The sequence below is a fragment of the Dermacentor albipictus genome, chromosome 5 (assembly GCF_038994185.2).
Source record: "Dermacentor albipictus isolate Rhodes 1998 colony chromosome 5, USDA_Dalb.pri_finalv2, whole genome shotgun sequence".
NCBI classification, from domain to species: domain Eukaryota; kingdom Metazoa; phylum Arthropoda; class Arachnida; order Ixodida; family Ixodidae; genus Dermacentor; species Dermacentor albipictus.
In genome coordinates, this window is record NC_091825.1 from 142,524,944 (window position 1) to 142,550,833 (window position 25,890).

The following is a 25,890-nucleotide window of genomic DNA, read 5'->3' on the forward strand; positions in this document are numbered from 1 at the left end:
CCTACCTCTACACAAGTGAGTGGTTTTTCTCCGTATTCTTCTGTGGGAGCGGACCAGTGTGCTGACAGGGCCCTCTACCAGGGAGCAAGAGGGAATTGGCTTGCCCGCGGATGGTGGAGGTTATAAGGAGGCCAGCGAGACGCCACATGGAGACACATTTTCTCTGCCCTTTCGTGCAGGAGCACGCGCGCCGAACGTTTCTGTACTTTTTTCGCTTGGAGTGCCCCAGTCGCTCTTATCAATGCATTAAACTGCTGTAATTTGTTTTTACATCATCTCGTCTTCCCTACCGGACCTTCTCCGGTAGTCAATCTGGTTCAAGCTACAAAAAGACGCTGTTGAAAATCGACGAAACCCCGTCGCCGTACCAGCTGGTACCAGCTCGTAACAATTAATTAATGGCGGTCGTAACAACTGCTCGTTACGCAGTGACAAAGGGAGCAGCACCGTTTCCTGACATAGGAAGTTTCTCGCACGTTATCAACGCACATCAACCACAACTCACACGCAGACTTACACCCACTCCATCGCCAACGTATAAGGAATAAACGAATGGGCGCACTCTTGAATCAATGTGCCGAAGCATGGGTGACGGCGACTATTACAAAGTACAGAACATCTACGTTCCAAGTCTTGTGCGCAGCAAGAGGACATTTATCGCGACTGGGCACACCCACGAGCAATGAGGCAGAAAATAAACAATCAGACTGGTGACCGCACCGAGGGAGTCCGAAACATGACCAGACGCTTCTTCAGTGTGTTCGCCAAATAAAGAACGAATAGAACAACGCACTGATCCTGATCTAATTCATAAGGCGAATGCTTTACAGATTGAAGTACATTTCTAGCCCTGATTCTAGCACATGCACAGTATACGCTGCTCGCGCGTTTGGACAAGGCGTAATGAGCCAACACTCTTTTTCAGAATATTGAGGGGGTGTTGAATGAGCTCACAAAGCGCTTACATGTCCCCTGGAGCTGTGGCCAAAGCTTCGAGTCGTCCGCCTAGCCACCGTTTACGATATCCTCCGAAATACAGTTTTGCTGAGCCGGAACAATGCGCATCCATTGTAAACACGATGGCAGCTGAGGGCAAGCAATGGACGCGCCACCACGTGATCAAGCTTGGTGGCACACATGGGATCGCCGTGAAAAGGATCTATATCGTTCGTCCGTCCACTGAAGCGATGTTTGTAACACTTTGACTTAGTCCAATAAGCAACGTCTCAGATCGTAGACGTCCAAATGGCAGCGTTAAATGTACTGACAAGGTTTTTGTTGGTTAAGTTTGTCTTTGTACCTGGGCCTCTCGGCGCGCACGTAGAGAGAGAGAGAGAGAGAGAGAGAAAGAGAAAACATTTATTTGGACCAATGAGGTCGTTGACCTTGAGGTCGAGTGGGTGGTGTCCTCATTCCAGGACTCCACTGGCCATGGCTGCTCGACGTACTAGACGAGAGCTTTTTGTCCCACCAGAGTATCACCGTTCAGCTGTACCTCCCACCGCTCAAATGTCGGGCTAGGCGTCTTTAAGTGTTGAGGTTTGCCCCCGCACCCCCACGAGATGTGAAGGAGTGTAGGGTGTGTGTCGCCGCATCAGGGGCAGATGGCGCGATATGTTTGTGGGTATACATTTTGCTGTATCTGTGTAGGTTTGGGGACGTGTCAGTCTGAATAAGTCTGAGAGCTACTGCCTCTTCAGTGCTGAGCTTTCTGTGAGAGGGAGGATAAATCTTGCCGTTGAGCCGCTGGAACTCGAGTCGGTCGCAGTAATTGGAAGGCAGGGGCACGAATGTTTTGCCCCGCTCGGTTGATTAGCGCTCGAGCTAAGGCGTTCGCCCTTTCGTTCTCCAGTCCCGCGTGGCCCGGCGTCCACGTGATTTGATGGGATTCTTGCGGCGCGCACATAACTAAGTGCGTGCCTGCATGCGGGCGGGTGAAGGTGGGGTGGGGGATAGAATGATGACAAACTTTAATGGAGTGCTGAGTGGCCTAAGCAGTTCGGTATATATATATATATATATATATATATATATATATATATATATATATATATATATATATATATATATATATATATATATATATATATATATATATATATATATGTTGTTACAAGCACGGGGAAAAGGGGTTTATTGAGGCGTGCGAGAGCAGGAACGGCAGGCTACGAACAACAGGAATGGCCGCTGCACAGTCTTCGTTCTCCTCTTCCCCTCTCTTCTTGATCCCCGCGTCCCTTTGACGCGCTTGGACGTAACATGCCTCCCCTCGCAGACAAAGCCCCCTGGGCGAGTCAACTAGCTTGTCGTGGCGTGCATGATTTCAACCGTGCGACATGTGCGACTTGTGTCCTAGCAGAACGTCTACCAGTGTTCGTGAGGCGCGCGAGAGTATAGTTAACTTCGCTGACTTTGTCGATGACAACATACGGTCCATCGTAGTTTGCCAGCAGCTTTTGACACAAACCGCGCTTCCTTGTGGGAGTCCAAAGCCAAACGAGATCACCAGGGTGATATGTAACAGGCCGATGTCGTGCGTCGTAGCGGGCTTTGGAGTTTTCTTGTGATGCCAAAGTCCGAAGACGCGCAAGTCGCCGAGCCTCTTCAGCGAGGCATAGCGCATCGGCGACCGTAGGATTGCCGTGGTCGTAAAAAGGGAGGACAGTGTCGAGCGTATACCGGGGCGGCCGAGCATATAGAAGGAAGAAGGGGCTGTAGCCGGTTGTCTCGTGCTTGGCGGTGTTGTAGGCGTAAGTAATAAACGGTAGAACTTCATCCCAATTCTTGTGATCGGACGCAACATACATGGAAAGCATATTGGTGATTGTTCGATTAGTGCGCTCAGTGAGGCCGTTCGTTTGGGGATGATACGGCGTCGAGTGCCGGAGGTGCGAGTTACATAAACGCACAAGTTCTTCCACGATATCCGCCGTGAATTGACGTCCCCGGTCACTTATGATAACACCAGGCGGTCCATGCCGTAGAACAATAGCGTAAAGTAAGAAAAGCGACACTTCGGTGGCAGTTGCTGATGGTATAGCCGCCGTCTCGCAATAGCGTGTGAAATAGTCGGCGCAGACAATTATCCAGCGGTTCCCCTTAGATGACTTTGGAAAAGGGCCCAACAGATCAATTCCAACTTGCCGAAAGGGTGAGCTGGAAGGCGGCACAGGTTGAAGGAGACCAGATGGGGCAGTGGTTGGGCGTTTCCTACGTTGGCACTGTATGCAGCTGGCGACATAAAACTCAACCGAATGTCGCATCCGGGGCCAGTAAAAGCGTTCTTGAATGCGATAAAGTGTGCGCACAGTGCCTAAGTGACCGGAGGTAGGGTCATCGTGCATAGCCTGAAGGATTGCTGGCCGGAGACGCTCCGGCACCACTAGAAGGAAGCGTGCACCCGTGCTTGAGTAGTTCCTTTTGTACAGGAGCCCGTCACGTACACAGTAGCTGCTTGTTGCACTTGAATGGGCAGAAGTAAAGAGTGGCTCCAATTTAGTGTCTGTCCGTTGTTCTGCTTTGAACGCATCGATATCCGGAAAAGCGGGTGTCACAGAAGCGACGAGATGATCAAAATCGTCTGCGTCGCAGTCCGTCGTGGCAAGCGGCATACGGGAAAGGCAGTCTGCGTCAGCGTGTTTTCGGCCACTCTTGTAGGAAACAGTGAAGTTATATTCCTGCAACCTCAAAGCCCAGCGCGCAAGGCGACCACAAGGGTCGCGAAGGTTCACGAGCCAGCACAGGGAATGGTGGTCTGTGACGACTTGGAATGGGCGTCCGTACAAGTACGAGCGAAATCGCTGAACCGCAAAGATTACAGCGAGGCATTCTTGCTCTGTCACCGTGTAATTCCGTTCAGGTTTGCTTAATGAGCGGCTTGCGTAAGCAATCACGTGCTGACGGTCGTCATAGCGTTGGACCAATACGGCACCCAGACCAACGCCACTAGCATCTGTGTGGATTTCTGTCGGCGCAGTAGGATTGAAGTGGCGAAGGATAGGTCGGGAGGTTAACAGGAACTTCAGCTGACGAAATGCAGAATCGCACTCGGGTGTCCAGTCAAACCGCGCGTCTTTATGTAGCAGATTTGTCAGAGGATAAGCGACGTCAGCAAAACCAGGAATAAATCGGCGAAAGTAAGAGCAAAGGCCCAGAAAACTGCGAAGTTGCTTCACTGACTGCGGTGCACTGAATGCCTCGACAGCTGCCGTCTTGAGGGGATCAGGCCGGATACCGTCTTTGTCAACAAGGTGACCCAGCACAAGGGTTTGACGGTCACCAAAGTGACATTTCTTGGAGTTCAGAACCAGGCCAGCGTTTTTGATGCAGTCGAGGACAATATCCAGGCGCGTATTGTGCTCATTGAATGTGCGCCCAAATATAACAACGTCGTCAAGATAGCACATACAGATGTTCCACTTTAACCCACGCAGAATGGTGTCCATGAACCTTTCAAAGGTTGCTGGAGCGTTGCACAACCCAAATGGCATCACATTGAATTCGAATAATCCATCCGGGGTTATGAAGGCTGTTTTCTCCTTGTCTGCCGGGTGTATAGGGATTTGCCAATATCCTGAGCGCAGGTCCACTGAAGAAAAATAAGAGGCCGAATGCAGGCAATCAATTGCATCATCAATCCGGGGCAGGGGGTAGACATCCTTCTTAGTCACGGCGTTTAATCTTCGATAATCTACGCAAAATCTCCAGTTACCGTCTTTCTTTCTGACAAGTATGACCGGAGCTGCCCAAGGACTCGAGGACTCTTGTATTATTCCATTTTTCATCATGTCACTAACTTGTTCCCCGATTATCTTCCGCTCGTTAGGCGACACGCGATAAGGCTTTTGCCTGATCGGGTGCGCAGATCCCGTATCTATAGTATGGCGTGTTCGTGAGTCGGGAATCGAGAACGCTTTGTCCGGCTGAGCAAAGTCAAACACTGACAGATGCTTAGAAAGCGTATCCACCAAGGTGTGGCGCTCCCTCGTGCTGAGTGACTTGTTTATCATAGACAGAAGCTTTTTGTCTGAGACGTGGCGAAGGTCAGCAGGTTCACACGGTGGATCTGTTAGTACGGCTACGGACGAGGACGAGTATTCTGTAAAGTAGGCGAGTTTCAGGCCGTCTGGAAGCAGGACGGGTTCTGCCGAGCAGTTGGCCGTCCACAAGCCAGCACGTCCCTTGCCGATGGATACCACACAATGAGGGACAAAAATGTTCTTCTTCATACAATTTAGATGCATTGGCTCTACGGAGGCATCGAAACTGTCTGGCACTTCACCGCGACACACAACCGGCACGCACACAGAGGTGGACGCAGGCACAACAGTATCTGCAGATACACAAAGTTCACCTTGACTGCAAGTCTCCTCTAAGAGCCCGGACGAAACATGGCCATCGACGAAAACTTCCCCCGTGCGACAGTCGACGGTCGCACCACACTGTCGCAAAAAGTCGATGCCCAAAATCACTTCGTGCGTCGATCGGGGAATAACTACAAATTCCGTCGCGAAAACTCCACCAGCCAAGGATACGTCAGCAGTGCACACACAAACAGGGCGCAACGACTCGCCGCTCACTCCACAAAACGTTGCAGCCTGGTCCCACCGAAATACAACTTTACGCCCCAACCGACCTTTAAAACCGAGACTCATTACGGATACAGTTGCTCCGGTATCCACTAAAGCCATTGTAGCAACACCATCAACAAGTACATGCACTTTGTTCTTAATCATAGCAACTGCAGGGGGCATTTCTGTCGATAGCACGTGTCGAGCGACCTCACCCCCATCGGCCGCGCTAGCTAGTTTTCCGGTTGTGAAGGCGAGGCTGAGCGGCGCACTGGCGATGGAGATTGACGTAAACGCGGTGCACGAGAAGTCGGCGGTGGCGTCAAACTCCTGTCAGATGCGGGCGAGCGGCTCCGGAAGTTTCTCTGCCAGTAATCGTTGCCAGAAGGGACGCCAGCTGACCAAGAGGTGGTGTACGGCTGTTGAGTTGTCCTCGTAGGAGGTGTGGGCCTTGTTGAAGATCCGGATCGACCATTCCACGTCGTTGGGCGACGATTGCAGAACCTCGCTATGTGGCCCGCGACACCGCATTGGAAACATACCGGCAGATGCCTCAAATTGCGATGTTCTTCCATGTAGTCGCGCACGTTGCTGTCGACTGCATAGACAGTAGGTGGGTGACATTCATCATGGCTAGGCATCGGCCGCTGGGAGGCGTGTGTGCGGCGTGGGCGTTGGTCGTATTCATGACCTTGATAGCTCATGGTCCCTCTCGTTTGTGGGGTAGACCTATACTCGATGGTCGCTGAGTTCACCGTGGGTTGCCATGTCGTCGAAACGGCCGTGTTTCTCATCTCGTGTGGTGAGTACGCGCCAGTGATGCCGGGTGTGCAGCGGTACATCTCTTCCTGATGGAGCAACTCTTCGCGAACAATCTGCCGTATAGTGGATGGAAGGTCAACACACGAGCTTGGGTCTACACTCGCCACCGTCGTGACATTAGCCAGGCGACCAAACTTCGGTATTATCCGTCGCATCTTCAGCGTCTCAAAGGTTCGGCAGTGGCGAATGACGTCAGACACGGAATCCAAGCTTTCCTTGCCGATCAAAAAATTGTAGACGTCTTCGGCTATTCCTTTCAACAAATGTCCAACTTTGTCATCTTCAGACATTTGAGAGTTGACTATTTTACACAGTTTCAGCACTTCTTCTATATAAGTCGTACAGGTCTCGCCGGGAATCTGAGCTCGTTGCGAAAGCGTCTGTTCAGCGCGTTTCTTTTTTGCGCTAGAATCTCCAAAACACGCTCTGAGCTCCTCGACGAAAAGCTCCCACGAAGTGAGCGTGTCTTCGTGATTCTCGTACCAGACGAGCGCAGTGTCGGTAAGGGAAAATACAACATTGGACAACTGTGCGGTCGAGTTCCAACCGTTAGACCGGCTCACCCTTCGGTAGTTCGTGAGCCACTCGTCGACATCTTCTCCGGCTTTTCCTCCGAAAGTGAGTGGCACGCGGTAGTATTGCCACGGAACACCAGGTGCTGGCCTAGAAGCCGCGTCAGATCCTTCGGGAGTCTGGCAGGCGTATTCAGGCATGTCAGGTGAGGGTGGCGGAAGTCCGGCAAGTCGACGGCTTCGGCGAAGTTGTAGCAGCGTAGGCTCCGTGGTTACGAGGTGTACCCCGCACCGTCCACCAATTTGTTACAAGCACGGGGAAAAGGGGTTTATTGAGGCGTGCGAGAGCAGGAACGGCAGGCTACGAACAACAGGAATGGCCGCTGCACAGTCTTCGTTCTCCTCTTCCCCTCTCTTCTTGATCCCCGCGTCCCTTTGACGCGCTTGGACGTAACAATATATATATATATATATATATATATATATATATATATATATATATATATATATATATATATATATATATATATATATATATATATATATATATATATATATATATATATATATATGTGTGTGTGTGTGTGTGTGTGTGTGTGTGTGTGTGTGTGTGTGTGTGTGTGTGTACTGCCACAGTAAAACAGTACTGTAGGACACATGTTATTAAAAAAACAAATTTAGAGCAATTTATGTTGCGAGCATTTATCTTTATGTAAGTTTTGTAAACGCACGCTTCGCAGCTGTTCTTGTGGTGTAGCTGTTTGTTCACTACAATCCTTGTAGTGCATCCCGTGTATGCCATTCGTACCCCCTCCAAAACCACAGATCCCAGTTTTACGTAGTCGAGGATGCACAAAAGGATCTCGTGACTCACGCGGTCAAAGGCTTTCTCGAGATCGATCTGTAGCATCGCTACCCTACTCTCAAAATCTTCACAACATTCTAAAATATTCCTTGCAACGTGAATATTCGTCGTTATAGATCTACCTTTGATGCCGCAGGTCTGATGGTCAGCGAAAGCAGGTCAGCGAAAGCATACAAGTTTTATCAAGCGTAAAACAAGGATGTCCTGCTTCAGCATTACTTTTCGCCCTCTACCTAGAGCCCCTTTGCCAAAAAATGCTTCAGAATGAACGACTTCGTGGATTCCGCTTGATGACCGCGGAAGTCAAAGTGCTTAGTTATGCGGATGATATCGCAGTGTTCTGTGATGATCAAGAAAGTGTGAGAGTGGCAGTAAATGATGTGAAGACATTCTGTGGGTGCACCGGTAGTAGAATTAATTGGAATAAATGCCTTGGTATCTGGCATGGAAATTGGCGAAGTACTACCTCACTGTTTGAAAATGTTACATGGACGGTGACGCCTGATAAGTATCTAGGCGTACCACTCCAACACTACCGGGACACAACAGAATATTGGAAGAATGAAACGGAGCAACTACGCGAGAAGACCCAAAAATGGGGTGGCCGAGAATTTTCAATGTTTACGCGTTCAATTGTGTGCAACATATTTCTTGTTTCACGAGTGTGGTATGTTCTTCAAGTGTTATCTATGACACGTAATGCAGTTCAAAAGCTACACAGAGTGATGGCAGTATTTGTTTGGAGTTCTACGTGGGAAAGAACCAGTCGCACAAATTTGTTTCGATCTGTCCGCAGTGGGGGGCTTGGCCTAGTCCACCTTTTCTTGCGGCAGATCGTGGCTAGGTTTATTTTCTTACGCGATCAAAGCGATTGCTTCTTGAGAACAGTGTTACATGTGCGATTGTCAAATTATTTGAAGGAATTTATTGTTTCAACGGTCAATGTCGAACAAAGACGGCCAAGGGGTTATATGCGTGAAATCATTAGTGCTTTTGAAATCCTAAAAGTACGCTTTTCAATGGAGTATCTCTCTGTGGTGACGCGTAAGAAATTATATAAAGATCTTGTAGAAACCATGTTGCCGCTTCCTGTATACCGATCATTGTACTCAAGGGGTCCAGGGGACGATGTTTTAGTAAGAGTTAAAAGGATGCCTGTACGACCATCAGTAAAAACGTTCTTCTTCCAGCTACATAGTGGCACACTCCCTACAAAACCTTGGCTGCGAGAAAAGGGCATTTTTGTTGCCTGGTCTGTGGACTGCATCATCTGCAAAAAGCCGGAGACAGTTGAACACATATTTCTGGATTGCTGTGATGCAGTCTTTCTCTGGGACATCCTCCAGAGGACCTTGAAGAAAGACTTGCCCATTACCCCGTACGGCATCCGTTTTCTGCCTGTCAAGAACGTAGGGGGTGTGCCCTACGACATGTTCATGGCACTAGTACTCCACAGCGTGTGGAGGACGCGGATGGCCGTGCGCAACGAGGACTTGAATTCGCGACCGGCACGAGAGAATTTCATTGAGAGTGTAGAATACTTGAGAGAAGTGTACACAGTTCAAACTGAAAAGCCTGAGTGGTACCCCCTTTTAGGGGAACTCTCTATGATGAAACAACTGCGTTTTTAACCCCTTACGTGCTGAAAGTGATGTGACAGCACTTTTAAAAGTGACAATGCACTGTATCTGCTTTTGTTGTATGCCTAGCAGGCAATAAAGAAAAAAAAAAGTTCTTGTGGTGTACTGGTTATCACATCCGCCTAACACGCGGAAGGTCCCAGGTTCGATCCCTGGCAAGAACAGATCTTTTCATTTTTTACAAATTATTATTGTTTTCTTTTTCAAACACCAACATTTGTGTTGAAACATAGATACCCAGAATAAACGAGTACCCGTTCGTATGCACTTTTTGTGCGCGCCCTGATGCCAATATATATATATATATATATATATATATATATATATATATATATATATATATATATATATATATATATATATATATATATATATATATATATATATATATATATATATATATATATATATATATAGGATCTATATCGTTCGTCCGTCCACTGAAACGTTGTTTGTAACATTTTGACTTAGTCCAATAAGCAACGTCTCAGATCGTAGACGTCCAAATGGCAGCGTTAAATGTACTGACAAGATTTTTGTTGGTTAAGTTTGTCTTGGTACCTGGGCCTCTCGGCGCGCACGTAGAGAGAGAGAGAGAGAGAAAACATTTATTATATATATATATATATATATATATATATATATATACACGAGAAGAAAGGGGGTTAACCGAGGGTCGAAGGTTGTGCGAACCGAATGCGAAGGTTGTGGGTTCGGTTCCCACCTGCGGCAAGTTGTTTTTTCATCCACTTTAATTTCCATTATTTCATTTATTAAGCACAATAATTTCCCCTATGTTGTCCGTGGTGTCAATGTTTGTTGGCTTCTTATGATATGACTATATATATATATATATATATATATATATATATATATATATATATATATATATATATATATATATATATATATATATATATATATATATATATATATATATATATTGGCATCAGGACGCGCACAAGAAGTGCATACGAACGGGTACTCGTTCATTCTGGGTATCTATGTTTCAACACAAATGTTGGTGTTTGAAAAAGAAAATAATAATTTGTAAAAAATAAAAAGATCTGTTCTTGCCAGGGATCGAACCTGGGACCTTCCGCGTGTTAGGCGGATGTGATAACCACTACACCACAAGAACAGCTGCGAAGCGTGCGTTTAAGCTTCAATATATATATATATATATATATATATATAGTTTCATAGGACTGTATTAATTTATGTTTTACGTTTCCCTATCAACCTTTCCTCTTCCTTTTTTTAACGTCTTCCTGATTTTTCATTTCTCTCCGCGTGATTCCAAAGTTCACCAGCCTAGGTCGCCATCTCATCTTTCATTCGCAATTGTTTTGGTGATGGTTTTATATTTAGATTGCAATTTTGTGTTTGCCTTGCTGATTAAAAATACGTTATGTTTGGAGCACTGCGTGCTTGCAGAGGGGGAGGGGGGAGAAGGGGGTGAAGTGTATGCCAGCTTGTTTTTGTGTTTGGGTTTTTGGGAAAAAACTTGCGAAAGCAGTCTTCTATCTTGAACCACAACCCCATCAGGCATTTAGCGCGTGTGCGTGTGTGTGAGAGAGAGATGGCGATAACTGTGGTTCATTCATTCATTCATTCATTCATTCATTCATTCATTCATTCATTCATTCATTCAGTCAGTCAGTCAGTCAGTCAGTCAGTCAGTCAGTCAGTCAGTCAGTCAGTCAGTCAGTCAGTCAGTCAGTCAGTCATTGATTTTTATTTCGGCATTCTGCTACACTTGTATCACAAAATGCTTGCAGTACACACCAAGAGCAAGAAAAGGTCAGACGGGGTCAATAACCGATAATTGTACCTTGACAAAGGAAAAACGAAACGTCTCTGCGACGGCCAATTGCATGAGGCACTTCTGCAAGAGAAGCTATGTAAACACGGGCCCGTAAGAGCAACGCAGAAGCAAATCGCATCTATAGCCGCCAAAACGCTGAATGCAACTGCAATGAGACCAGCGCGACAGTTTTGTTCATTTAAGCGCATAATTTTATCAGGTTTGGGACGTGGTTAAATAAAGTATTTGTAAACACAATACAGTCGACCACGACATTGCCTCGCAATTTATGCAAAGGATGCAATGCGTTTGTGTCGCAATATCCGTATAAGAATGTTGCCTGACGATATTCTCCTATCTCAACGCGTATCTTGGTTCCATCGCGTTGACCCGCTCGTAGTTGTTGCGTAAAGCAGTTGCTCTTCCATTTTATTCCATATTTTCCGAGACGAATAAGAAAAGCAGTCGGCTCTCCTCCTACAGATATCACCAGCCGACGGCATTTTTTTATGCCCTCTCTATACTGAATCATCGACGACCGCTTTCAGGTAATTTACAATATATGCATTTACAATATATGCACAAACAGTCCCTAGTCGCCGTTAGTGTAGGGCGCTCCTTCTGAGCTGAACTGGTTGCAGATCTCCTCCAGCGCGTGTACGCAGTTGTACACGTCTTCGAAAGTGTTGTACAGAGAAACCGGCGTCAGGCGGAGTACCGACGGCGGGAGCAGGTTACCCTGAAACGAGCCAACACAGCAAGAAAACATGAAGGGATATTATTTTTTTTTTTTTTTACGGAGACCAGTCACTACAATAAGGGTAGCTACTATATACGTAAAGGCAACTATATAGGGCAACTGCTACGTAGGGCTAATTACGGCGACCAGCAAAATTAATTTCGCAGATACCATGCTTGCAAGACCAACACTCGTTCATATCACGCTTACCGGAATGTGGAAGTACACTAAAAGCGTGTAAAGAAACAATGAAAGGATTTCTAGCTGAATATACTTGACTTTACGCGGTATTAAGAGAAAAGAACGCTTAGCATTGTATTTGTAATATTTGTTACTAAATAGTGCCCTTTAAATTTGGCATTATTCTATCACTTTTCTCATGATGGAGCTCGCCGATTATGCGATTATATGGAGCCGCGTCTCCAAAGGCAGTGTTGTGTACTGAAATTTTGCTGAATTAAGGGGAAAGGAAAATACAAGTGAGCGTGGTCGCATGCTGCACGAAGCTAGCGCTTTATAGTTATAACGAGGAGTGGCGCAAACGCTTGTAAAATTTCGCTGCACCGGGCGTTTCATTGCCACATTATCGCTTAACCAGAATAAAAAAAAAACTGTTAACATATTATTTAGATCACTTGTGGCTTATAGCGCAAATCTATCCTCATGAGCTGGTGTACTCGAAAAGGCGGTGCCTGCGCAATAAGTCAACGTTCATATACTGGACTAATTGAACACCGATGTATTTCGTCGCACATCTTGGGAATGCATATCCGAAAATTGTGTCACCCTTGGAATCAGTTCCAAGCTGGTACGTACTTGCGTACTCACCGGCTAGAATGAATAAATTGCAAATTGTATCATACTGTAATTAATTTAATAGTTAATTAGCGCTGTTTTCTTAATTAGTCTATTATGCATGTCGAATTCTCTTGCAGAAATTCTCGCTTTCTATAGTACTCCAGCTCCATTAGTAGAATTATGCTACGTGGAATAGGCGATTTCCCCCTTTTTATTTTTCAGTTGTGAAGGACCAATGACGTTTGTCATCGAGGAATGCGTTTCAGCAAGCTTTGGAAAGAGTTTATTTGTGGCACTACGTTGCACAATCTGTTACGGGCGGCGGTCGCCTTAACAACGTGCCTTACCCGTACGCTGGAGCCAACTGCGGTATACTTGGAGCGCCACTTCCCCCAAGGACTATACTCGCGGACAACTTTCGGTGGCAAGCTACGTACGCAAAGCAAGCACACGTGAGAGCGCTTCTGAAAAGAGTCTCGCGTTTTAATCCACATTGGCTTAGGCTGGGGAAAAGAGAACATAAACACCTTATCAGCAACAGTCAAATAAGGCAGAAGACATCATTGAATGTAAAAGTTTACTTATTCTGCGGCTTTTCCCTTCCGCGTCTGAGGAAACGCGAAACCGTCGCACGTGGAAGCTGCGTCGATTCATCGTCTGTTCCTGCAGCAACCGAAAGCACTGTCAAATGCTACCGGTCTACTTGGCGCCGTAACACATGTGCAGCAGCCACGCGCCCCGTAGCTTTCTCTTCATTACCACAGAAAGTTGTCCGCGAGTAGTTCGGAACGCAGCGTTTGCGACCAGAAGCGCAGCGTCTCAAACGAGAGCGCCTGCGTATTAGACGAGAGGCACAGCTCGCTCAATGACAGCTTTTCAATACGCTAGAGAGAATAATAATTCGAGAGCGACCCCCCCCCCCTTCCCCCCGCTTCCCACCACGCGGTTTCTACAGCTGCGTTCGATGGCACTATCTTTCGGATTGTTCAGTTAGCGAGAACGCTTAGACACAAGTCGCGGCGGTTGGTTCCCAAAGAATGCTATACCTAAGCGCTTTAACATTCTGGTGACTCTAAATAAACGCCAGCAGAGACAAAGAAACTCACGATGATGCCTCGTCGCAGAAGCTCTCGAAACACGGAACTGGCGTCGTAGGGCGCGGCGAAGTGGAGACTGAGCTGGCTGCCTCTGCGCCCCGCGTCGGCTGGCGTGAGGAGGTGAACGGGGCGCGTAGTGTCTTCAAGGTCGTGGCTCGCACCGAGCGCGTCCGTCAACAGGAGCTCCATGTAGCCGGTCAGGAGGAACTGCTTGCGCAGGCGGTTCGGCTCTCCGACCTCGCTGAATATCTGTCCCGCGTCGCGTGGGGAAGCGGGTCCAGACCACCCAAGAGAAATTGTATAAACCGAGGACGAAACGATTTGTACAGAAGACAGCATGACTGAAGCTTAGACCACTGCAATTGTACGGTCCTGACAATATCGATGCAAAGCTTGCTTTATATATATGCTTCGGTCACCCCAGAAAATTACATGCACTGCCGCCGAGATTAGACGGCGCATACCGCCCGATCGGCGGAACAGCGTACGCCGCAACATCTTGGAGGCCAAGCTACACGCATACAGTTGCCCAGTGTAGTTGCAAGAGAGAAAAGTGGCGCTGCGATCGTCGAACTACCATGGGTATAGTTTCATACAAACACTATGACCACGGGAATTGGAAAGATGGGTAGTTGACGGATTTGTCTAATCCTCGTACTTATGACTTCAGACGTTCTTATGGCTTTATTTATTATGTTTTACCTGCCTTTCTTTGTCTAAATTTCCAAACCCTCGTGTTTTTCTAAGCGCATAAAGGCAGTAAGACTGTGCGCACATGCACGTATGATAATTGAGAATTGTTGTATTTATAACCCGGTATGTTGTCGAATATGATCAATCTGCAAAGTCACAAACTCGTCTAAGCCAGAAGGGCAAAGTCTAGGCAATTCTACGCGATAGCCTTCGTTCAACATTTTTTTTTTTTTGTGGGGGAACGCTATGCATCACTTCCACGCAGGATGAACCGCCATTGTTGCACCTACCGCAGACACTAGGACCAAGCATCCTGTAGTATTTTTGTAGGAAACTCTTAATGACGACAAACTGTATGTGTGTAATTAGTCGGCCAGTATGTGACAGATCCGTCACTATCGCGAAGTGGATGGGTCGCGTTATACACGTTGCGCTGCTATTTTTGCCAAGGTATAAGAGAGAACGCGTAGCCTGAGCCTTGAGGGCGGGGAGTCTCAGTGCTATTGAGCGAGGAGAGAGAGAGAGAGAGAGAGAGAGAGAGAGAGAGAGTTATAAGGAAGGTAGGGATGTTAACCAGTCAAGTGTCTGGTTGGCTACCCTACAATGGGGGAAGGGAGAAGGGGACGAGAGAGAAGTGAGAGAGAGTGGGCATAGAGAAGTGCACAGACAGTACTTCAGTCAAAGCCGCTCGTGCAAACCAGACGTTCTCAGAAAGCACAAACGTGCCTTCACTGCTGAGCCGACAATCGGTGGGGATGGTGCTCTAGTACTGTCTGTTCACTCAGAGGACGATCATCTAGTTTTCTCAATGTGTTGGACAAAGGTTCTCTTTGTGCTTGAAATCGAGGACAGTGGCACAATAAGTGGTCAATGTTCTCCTCGCATCCGCAAACATCACATGCAGGACTATCAGTAATTCCAATTAGTACTGAGTAAGCTTTCGTGAAGGCAACTCCCAGCTACAACTGACACAGAAGAGACGCTTCGCGTCTGTGCAGTCCGGCCGGAGGTCTGAATTGCAGTGTAGGATTTTGTCTGTACAGTCTGGCGCGCCTTGTATGTGCGGTATTGCACTCTGCTGAGGAGAGCGTGCGTGCTAGAATGCGAAGTTGCGAGTATAGAGTCGCGAAGGAGCCACACCAATGCAATGGAATTAATAGTTTGGCTAATTGGTCTCTCATTATTAAAAAATAAACCTAAATAATCTAGAGCACAGGAAAGACGAGACACACAGAAGATGACAAAAACAGGCGCTCACTCACAGACAGTTGTGAGTGAGCGCTTGCTTGTGTCATCGCCTTCGTGTCTCGTCTTCGTGTCTCGAACAAGATACGACTTAACACGCAGTGAGGCCTCATGGGTGGCTGAGAGGAGGTGCGAGGTGTCACGTCGTTCACGGGACATTACGTGGCGGAGGCCGATGAGTACAGGCAGTGCTTGAGAGTAGATAATGGAAAAGAGTACGAAGCGAATGGGGTATAGGAAAATTAGCCTGAAAAGCGTCCCATTCACTGCCCTACACAGGAAGAGTCGGAGGAGGGAATTGAAATTTGAGAGAGAGTAAGGGAATATAAGTCTGGAGACAGCGTCGGACCATGGAGCCGATCAGAAAAGGTACACTACTCGCAGCAGAAAATGCCGACAATGCAGCTACTCGGCGCACACACAAGCATTTGAACCGTCACCAGTGGAATATATATCGTATATCGTACAACGAAAGATAGAAAACGATCTTTCTTGAAATTACCTGCAGGCTTGTCATGATTGGCGCGATCAGAATGGAGCAACCGGCGGAGATTTTGAACATGTCGGCCGATGGGAAAGGGTCGAATTCTGCAAAATAATTGTTAACCGCGCTTGTTGGTATGACGGCATAGTGCGGCAAACATCACAAAAACGGGGCCAAATGAACGGTTCATTGCCTGAGAATATTTACATTCGGCATTGTTCTAACGCTCTCCACTTACAGGGACGCGCGTTTTTCTGTTAGAATTGTAGGGGGAAAAAATGATTTTGCGCTTACCGTTGCTGTGGTCTTACTGAAAATTTCCAGAGAGATCGCGTTTTGTGGTAAGAATTGTTCAATGCAGCACTCATTTACCTGCCTGATTTTTAAGAAAACAATTTGAAGTTGCCATCGTGAATGGTGAAAGCTAGCTGCTGCGAAGAGGGCGCTGATAATGATTGTGACGAGATCTTGGCATCCCTTTTGAAAAGGCGCGGTGACAAATAGTCACCTAGCCTGCTTGAGTTAATCATGATATGATATAGCAGAAACTTATGTCGCCGCCTCTCTTGAGCTGCGGTAAATAGCCGATCCGGGAAGGGTTACAACGTGCCCCGTCTTCCAGAGAAGCGGGGAACGCTTGCCTTCCGCAGCTTGCCTTAGGATTTCGGTATTTAGCCTTCATCGGGAAACGTAATAAGTCAGTCAAGTTTACTTTCACTTTCTACAGAAGCGTATACCGACACAAGATGTGTGTAAATGCGAGGGAAATTCGTTAGCGTACGTCGCGCCTCTTGAGGTTCTGGATATATATATATATATATATATATATATATATATATATATATATATATATATATATATATATATATATATATATTCTGGCGCTCCTAATGCTAACGCATCAAAAGAAAGATGAGGTAACCCAACGCACCGTGTTTCATGAGTAGCCTAGTCTTGGCGTCGTTGCCCCACCAGCCTCTCAGCTCCGGCAGCCGGTCGCAGGCCTTGCGGAACTTGTGGCTCACGTACGCCACCGCCGTGCATCCAGGGCCGCAGTTCATGTACTGGGCGTGTCCGGAACAAGGAGGCAAGGAGTGAAGTGAGTTATTCAGCGCCAGGCCTAATTCCCCAGAAATTGTCCTCGACACACAATCCCGCCTCGGTGCCTTATATAAACCTCCGGAATTATCAGTTGCGAAGCAAATAGTATACCGACAGTCGCAACGAGCGTTCATAAAGATTTTTACATTCCGTGCTGTACAGTGCTCAGATGGTCCGGGCGCCGCAGTGACCGGCACGCTGACTTGAGCACGTGGATTGATTCAAAATGATTATCATTGCAGAGCCTTGCTGGACTTCCTGTAGAATGCGCGGTTACATCAATTTCTTTCAGCATATCTTTTACTATGCCTTAAGGCAACAAACCTGAAAAAAAGAATAGGAAGAAAGAAAGAAGGACGGAAAAGCTCAGTCGGGCAGAAAGCGACATCTGTCACCAATACTGTTGCGATGGGCGCAGGAATACTTCTCTCGTTTCCGCGGAAACATATGTAGGCGGGGGATTGTTGTATATGTGGTTTTGGTTTCTAACCCACATCATCTGTCTCCTGGGAAATGTACCGCTATCATCGTCCCATATGTTCTGACGTCTTTATTTAAAAAGTGCAATACAATATCAGCGCTTAAACCTGAAACTGATGTAATTTTACTGGCGCAGCTCTTTACGGGCAGCGTATAGTGGTACCTGTGCGATGACATAACAGCCCTTACACGGCGTATTAAAGCGTTCAGGGGTGCCATAAATTTCGGCGCACCCACGCATGTTGAGTCCGCGTTAGTCGGACCCACATATTTTCAGAACAGCGTCCTATTAGTTCAAGCGAAACGCCAAACCCTTGCAGTCGCAGTCAGTGCTTCACCTTCAGGCGAAACCGCCAATTTCGTTATTGTTTACAGACTTCTTGCAAGACCTCCGGTCAAGCGCCCTCTTGAACAACATATTTAGAGAGACAACAGTTTGACACCATCTGACACCAGTTTTGCTGTACAGGTGCAATGTTTCCCGAGTGAATTTTACTGCTAAGTAGAACAAGAAAGCTACAACATGAGCTCTACGCATCGGGCACGTCTCTTACATCTGAACACATCAAGTATATACTATACGGGAGAAAATATACTTCTTTTTCTTTGGCTAACTTGAATGTCGAAAATGCACGACCGGTTGTTTTCTGGGGTCACGAACCCACCGCTGCCATTGCGCGGATAAAAGCTTCGCTGTCTTTGTTGTATTAGTTGTCAGATATGAGATATATCTGTGAAGGATTTTCTTTTTTTCTTCACGAGGCAAAGCAACGCGGGCTCACCTTGTACGTGCACCAGGCGGCCAGGTCAACCTCCCATTCGTTCAGCCTTAGCTCCGTGTTGCAGACGGAGTGAGCCAAGTCCCACAGCACGACGCAACCCTGGGAAGCGGCAGCCCTCGGTATCAGTCATTGTTCTGTTTGTAAGCTTATTTACGATATGTGCGTGCAAAACTAATGTGTATATAAGTACGAACGGATGTACGTGTCTTTGTACACAGATAACATACGTGTGACATGTTGCAACATAGACTGTACTTAGAGAACAAATTGCCGGAGTCCCCCACTAATTAGATCGTGGTTTTGTCACGTAAAACCCCATAATTTATATAATTTTAACAGAGATTGTATGTAGTTATGGTACAAACATTATTGCCAAAGAATCACAATACAGGAGATAGAAGAAAGTAAGAAAGTATATATAAGAAAGTATGCATCATGTAACGAAGCAAACGACAACGGACGAAGTAGGAAACACACAGGACAGCCGCGGCTGTCCTGTGTGTTTCCTTCTTCGTCCGTTGTCGTTTGCTCCGTTACATGATGCATTCCAATATCGACCACCAACTAGCCCGCCTCTCCCTGTTAAAAAGTAAGAAGGCATGTTCAGCGGCGTCATTTCTAGTCACCTACGGTGAAAGAGATGGTGAACGCTCCCGTGCTCTACAGACACAAAAGGTTTCTGCACCAGTGGTGCAGAAACTTTTGCTCTCCTAGAAAAAGGACCTGAAGAGGCAGCTCATGAGAATGTACATTTGAACAGCGCGCTGTTATGGGTGGCCTCGTGCATGCTACAGGGCAGCCTGTTCTCGCTTCTTGAATGGGAACGCCTGTATTTTCATGTTAATCCGTTTCTCACCACGCGGGGACTTCATACGTATTGTAAACTCTCTTTACATGGTAAAATTTTTTTCTCATTCATTGCATCTTTATATCTAACCAGATTATCCCCCCCTTTTTTCTTCTTTAGCGCTTTTTGTTATTGCTATTAATTGTACTTTAGTTGTTTCTTCCTATATTACATGATTATTTGTTCTACATATTGCTTTGTGAAACAGTGTATATAGTAGCCGTCACCATTGTAAGTGGTGGCTATAAGTGCATGGTGTAAGTGGTGGCGAACCGTTCTCTAAATTAGTGCATTCTACTGTCATTTCAATTTGGTTTAAGTTGAGGGGCAGTGAGGTCGCTTGAATGAAACAAGACAGTTTTAGCAGAACGATTGTCTAGAGCTGATGACAGGGCATCGCTGCATTTGCATATATTACGCTGGCAGAGGTGCCGCGTCGCTTACGGTTCCACGCAGAAGAGTCTGGCCGTTTGGCGCCTCCTAAACTATTTCTTAAATGCACAGACGCCCAAGAAGACGCATAGCGTCCTTGCGCTGCTATGGGAGGACACAGCGCGGTGCTTAAGAACGAGCTCACGTCTGACGAGTGAAGAGCCTTATATACCGCCCGTCGGCGAGCGACATGCAGCGGGAGGGTGTAGCTAGCACCTCTTCGGCGCTTTACAGCCAGCACGACTGGTTTCTGACGCCGGAGCACGCTCCCTGAGCCTCGTGGAGGGCGAACTTGAGCTGCGGCTTGAGCATTTAACACGCAACTAGCGTGTATAAGACGCTGGAGACCTGCTTGAAAGCAGTCTCTGTGCTAGCGTAGCTCCCTCGAAAGTTCAGTCAAAGCTGGCTTCTCCGCAGTAACAGCAAACGTGGGGCAAAGCCTGCTTCACCTACGCTCTGTGTTTCGCCGACACTGCAAGTCTGATCGAAACATTCATACGAAGAATGGAACGTGGCGGCGCGAAGCTCCTGTATGTAAGAAGGCAATTTTTGGGCATGATCAATCAATATCGAAGCCGGGACTTTATATACAGGGTTTTATTTGTTAGACTATACATATTTTCTATAAAATATTTACCGACGATTGCGATACTCCCTAATGCGAAATTTGAGCCCAGCCCTACACGTGCTTTCATTTCGCGATGCATTAGCTGGCGCGGACAATCTGTCTCGCGCAGCACGTTGCAAATGGAGCGAAGTACGGCGCGACTGCCTCGCTAATCGGAAGATAGCGAGAGCCAGCGTGTGGGTGACGCCTGGGCGCGATTTGCAGAAGCCACCGCCGACAGACCCCCCATACGACGCGCGCTACTCTGGCGCCATCTGCCGCCGCATTACGCTTTTCTCCTCACGCTTTCGCCATACCCTCCTCCGCTTTCCGCCTCATGGTTCCGCTGCATCCTCCTCTCCTCTTTCCTCCTCCCGTCTTTCATTCCCTCCGCTGCGCTCCGCGTTAGCTATCATCTTTCGCTGTGCTCGTTCGCTCGGTTACGCCGAACTACGACGCCGAGGCACGCCGACGGTCGCCGCAGAGTAGGTAATGAGTGCAGCGAACTTGACCTTTTTGCACACGAATTCGTATTCGAGGCGGACATATTTGTCGCCCGTAACGCGAGCTTCACAAGTCTAATTAACAAAAATTAATTGACGTTTTATCAGTGCTTGGGGGCAGTTGCCTAAATGGCAAACTTGGAGGCGGTGACATTTTCATGCACACCCATCTTTTAACAATCTTGAATATAGCACCCAATTTGAGATACTCGTCATCAAATTCCAAAGCTCAACTAAGGCAACGAGCGCGTCCCCGCTGCTCATCAGACGGCAACGTCACGTAAAAAAGTGGGGGGGGGGGGGGGGGAGTTTGCATGATAGCATGCCGGTGGCAAATCTTGGCTCGACACACAGCCGCACATGCTTGCCAGGCAGAGCGTGCCGTATCAACGTTAGGTTCCCAACGTCCTCGAGCGTGTGGTCACGGGGCGTTTGGGTCTGATATGGCAGCGAGGCCGCCTTTTCTGCGCTCTCGTGGTACCCGTGGCACTCGGTTTCGGTATTGCCTGGATTAGCCGTTCGATTGTAAGTATATCGAATTTGGTGTGACTTTCAAGATTTAAGAAAACAAAATGAGGGTGCACTAAAATATGACTGCCTTCAAATTCGCCATTTAAACAACTGTGCTTATGACACTAATAAAAAAGGTTAATTAATAATTTTTTGGTAATTCGTCTTCTGAAGCTCCCGTTATTAGCGGCAAAGTACGTCCGCATCTTCTAGGAACTCGTCTGCAAGAACGCCGCATTCGCTGCGCTTATATCCCGTTTATAAAAAAAAATATGTATTCTCTAAAAAAAAAAATAACACCCCATGTACTGTATATGCGAGACCGGCGCCCAAGCTCATCATCAAGACCGGCACACTTCGGGTGCAAGTCGTCGCACTTATTTCACGCCGCTTAGCGCCGACGGCTACGCGATTGTCAATTTAACGTCGGACTGCGCCCAAGGTGGCTAAATTGGATGCGACTGCCATTTAAAGAGACAATGGCATTTACACATCGAGGAATGCGTAACGTTTAAATTGGGCTGCGACACCATCCCAATAATACGTCGCGGATATTCTCTATAAGGTGGCACTTTATACGTCAGAGCGAGCTTTTCATTTTCATACATGATAAGATATACACAATATATAAGACATGATCGACCTATCTGTCAGTGCGTAGTGGTTCGCGGCACCAAAAATAATATATTTTTTGTTTATTTTCGCAAGTGTGTTTGCTATACCTTTTTGCGAGCGGCACTTGTGATTCCCCGGATGTCCAGAGCCTGGCCCGTCTTGTACTGCACTCCGGACAGGAGCAGTAGAGCGATGGCGTCGCCCTCTTTCTCGATGACGTCGTAGATGTCCTCTTCTCTGAGCAGCTCATCACCCTTTTGCCCAAAACAAGGTGGCGGCAGAATTATTTCGACGCAGATGCAACATCGACTTTCCTGCCACGAAGCAGCGTCTTTGATGCGTGCGTAATATGTCGTGCAACATCGACTGTGTGCGGGTGCAAATCTATAAAAGTTAGAGAGATTAAAACAGAGGGAAGACGCGTCAAGAGAAATACAAAACTGCAGCTATCAAAAGCGATCATCACATGAGTAAAATTACGCTACACGCGCGCCTGCAGAGGCCATATTGGCCAGTCTTATCGTGAGCGAAGGCTTGTTAACTAACGACGCTAAAACAAAGCTCGGAGAGCGAAGCCAGCGTGAAATTTTGGGACATACGTGACGTCATAGATTTTGACAGCGTCCTTTCGGGTGTAGTTAATTAATTCTGATCAATAAACAAAGATCACATTCGATTAAAGAAGGAACGAGCAATGAGTGGTAACTTTTGGACAATTTTCTTGCGTAAAAATATCACAAATGCGCGAGAGAAAAGAATCCATGACGTCACATCGAGGTCATTAGTGCCGCTGTGTTGGCGCGAAATTTGACAAAGAAAAGAAATTTTAGTGTTATTTTCTCAGCTAATAGGGAACCGTCTTTGACCGAAGTTTAACAGTGTTGAATGGCAACCTCAACTTGTTCGGGAGCTTAAAATGTCCCTATAATTTAAACAATCTTTAAGCTTCCTTGAACTTCTTTGAAGCGCGTATTACACATTATGGAGGGAAACACAGAAATCATCTCGTTATCACCAACAACGTCACCGAGCCGAGCTTCGCAATTAGCCGAACCTCGTAAGTCCGCATTAGTCGAAGTGTATACGCGGCCGCGTATAGGACGCATTGCACCTGCGTTTAGTCGCGTCGCCGAAACGATATTTCAAACCAAACTCATGTTTAAGAAATTATGGATTCTCCTTTAATGATTCATTTGAGATAACCAGCATCGCTGCAAAAGATAAGGTTAGCAATTTGCTTATCGAGTCGTTTAATGCCAGCGATATATCTTACTAACAGTTCCATAATCTCAGTTTCTTTTTATTATCTTTTTCTTTGGGTAAAAAGAGATGTGTGTGGGCTGGAGCGTCGCGTTTGCGACGTCGCACTCGGGACGCTTCTACCAAGGCTGCGGACATTACCTTTCTGGAGCGCAGGAGGATCAGGCTGGACGCCAGGTCGAGGCCATGGTGGCTCACCTGGGACTGCGCAGCATACTGGAAACATTCGTTTTGGTCAGCAGCCTAGCTAATGCAAGCCAGCGTCTTAGGTTTTCCTAGTTTATGACTAAAGTTGCCGACAGCTTTGCTCACGTCAAGCACTCGATATGCACGTGTGCCTTGTGTGTGTGTACGTGTGTACGTGTGTGTGTGTGTGTGTGTGTGTGTGTGTGTGTGTGTGTGTGTGTGTGTGTGTGTGTGTGTGTGTGTGTGTTGTTTTTCTTGCGTTACTGTTCGAATTTTCCGCTTTGACGACTGACCATGTCTGTTGAAAACGCATCCTCTTCCACGGCCACCTTGGTTCTTGTCCCTTCTGGTCTGTAGTACGTCATCTAAGAAGAGAGACACACTGCTCATTGCGCTAGAACCTATTTGAACGACGTTCAAAGTCCATTTAAGCTTTGTTTAACGCATGCTTAGATAAATGAAATGATCTTTAAAAAATCTGATTCTGAAAAATACCTGGAACGGGAGCTGCCTCCGCAACTGAAGTAAATATATAATTGTGCCTTTCAACTGTTTTTCCCAGTTTTAATGCATTCGAAGGTTGTGCGTATCTGAAAAGCTGGCGAATAATTATTAACTGTTAGACCGGTGATAGCTGGCATGATAGCTATCAGTTGTCGCTGTGCCTCTGCCTTTTCTGACCACGATCTCCTTCGTCTATAGATGTGAGGTGTCACAAGAGCAACAATGCACCAAGTCGTCTACAGATGCAAGACGTCATAGAAAAGGCATTTCAGGGACTTTGCGTTTCGACAAGGTACTAACCAAGAAGTTGAACAAGGTGTTGGCGTACCCGAAAGAAAGGGCATAAGTGATAACGCAGTAGTGTTGAGTGTAGAAGGCAAGACTTGGGACAGCAGAAAGTTGAGTTAAGCTGTGTTAGTGAATTACGTTTCTGCAATATCAGAAAATGGGACTCATATAGATAGAGGAGGCTTGGTAAGCTAGGAAATAAAAAAAGGGAAGAAAAAAAAATGAAAAAAGCGCAACAACAAAAGATGGGTGGCGGCTTCAACCACGAAGTTCCCGGGTCAGCCCGTCATCACGTCAGGTATTTTGACAGCGTTTCCTGGTCTCTCTCTCTCTCTCTCAATATATATATATATATATATATATATATATATATATATATATATATATATATATATATATATATATATATATATATAATAAACGTCGTAATAACGCGTAATAAACGTCGTGATAACTGCTGCGTCACGATATATATATATATATATATATATATATATATATATATATATATATATATATATATATATATATATATATATATATATATATATATATATATTGCAATGCATTCTAAATCAACCACAGACTCAGCCTCGCAAGCTTCAATACCCTTTCTTCCGCTAGAATTGCCCAAATATTGAAAAAAAAGAACATAAAAAGGAAGCACACTTTGATGTCCCCGACGTCACACTGACATGCCGGCGCAGCAGCAAATTCAAGAAATGGTACAATTTAGCCTGCGTGTTCTCCGCTATATAGCGATCGACTTTCGTCCGCTAAGTAAATGAAAATAGAGTGTTTAAAGAATGCTTTAAGAGTCTAAACAGACATGATACATATATAGTGCTCTTCTCGAAGTGACTCAAACCGCAAAAAAATGTTCACCTTCCTTTTTTTTTTTGCAAAGGATGCGAGTGATCCCGCTTACCATGAGCAGGTGTAGGTTGACGGTGAGCCCGTTCATGAAAACGATCTCATCACAATCGGCCCCTGCATGGCAAGAAGTTTTGGTTTCCGTGATAATGATATGTAATACATACATTTCGTACGTGGCATTTAAATACTAGGCCATCAGTTTGATTTGAAGTGTTATCCACTGAGCTATAATATACCGGTGCTGGTGTATAGACGATTATGTGAAGGCACAGTTGGAAGTGAGCCTCTGATAGAGCGACTTGTCCCACCCATACGATTTAGACATATAATAATCGGATGAAATAACAATAAAATGATCAAATATTATGAAGCGATGCGAGAGAATGCAATGATGAATTAGGCAGAAACAAGTTGTGAGCACCCGTGCCGTCCTTTGTGTACTGCGTGCAAAAGATCCCGCAAGTGAGATTATCTCTTTTTTTTTTCGATTCTGTGAATTAGTCATGATCCTAAACTTAGTGCGTTCTTTATTTAACTAATGCACTGGACTTGTTTTATATTGCCACTGTCACGACACGACTGTGTGCAGACGTGTATAATATGTACCGCTTCTTTCGTGCAGCTTCT

General features: G+C 46.3%; 1 protein-coding gene and 2 non-coding genes across 3 annotated transcripts; 1 reads left to right on the forward strand and 2 right to left on the reverse strand.

Moving 5' to 3' along the window:
• The first annotated feature begins 9,500 nt into the window (after positions 1-9,500).
• On the forward strand, positions 9,501-9,573 carry TRNAV-AAC (transfer RNA valine (anticodon AAC)). The gene has a single exon. It is a non-coding gene; the product is annotated as a tRNA-Val (tRNA).
• Positions 9,574-10,477: 904 nt separating this feature from the next.
• On the reverse strand, positions 10,478-10,550 carry TRNAV-AAC (transfer RNA valine (anticodon AAC)). Its single transcript has one exon. It is a non-coding gene; the product is annotated as a tRNA-Val (tRNA).
• A 578-nt stretch (positions 10,551-11,128) lies between these two features.
• LOC139060150 (kynureninase-like) lies at positions 11,129-25,369 on the reverse strand. Its single transcript, XM_070539061.1, has 9 exons — positions 25,316-25,369; positions 23,889-23,960; positions 23,551-23,625; positions 22,257-22,403; positions 18,636-18,734; positions 17,204-17,336; positions 16,291-16,376; positions 13,860-14,099; positions 11,129-11,955 (listed from the first exon to the last, which is right to left on the reverse strand). Exons 1-9 carry the CDS (start codon positions 25,349-25,351, stop codon positions 11,809-11,811), a joined length of 1,035 nt encoding a protein of 344 aa, XP_070395162.1. The 5' UTR covers positions 25,352-25,369; the 3' UTR covers positions 11,129-11,808.
• Between the last annotated feature and the right edge of the window lie 521 nt (positions 25,370-25,890).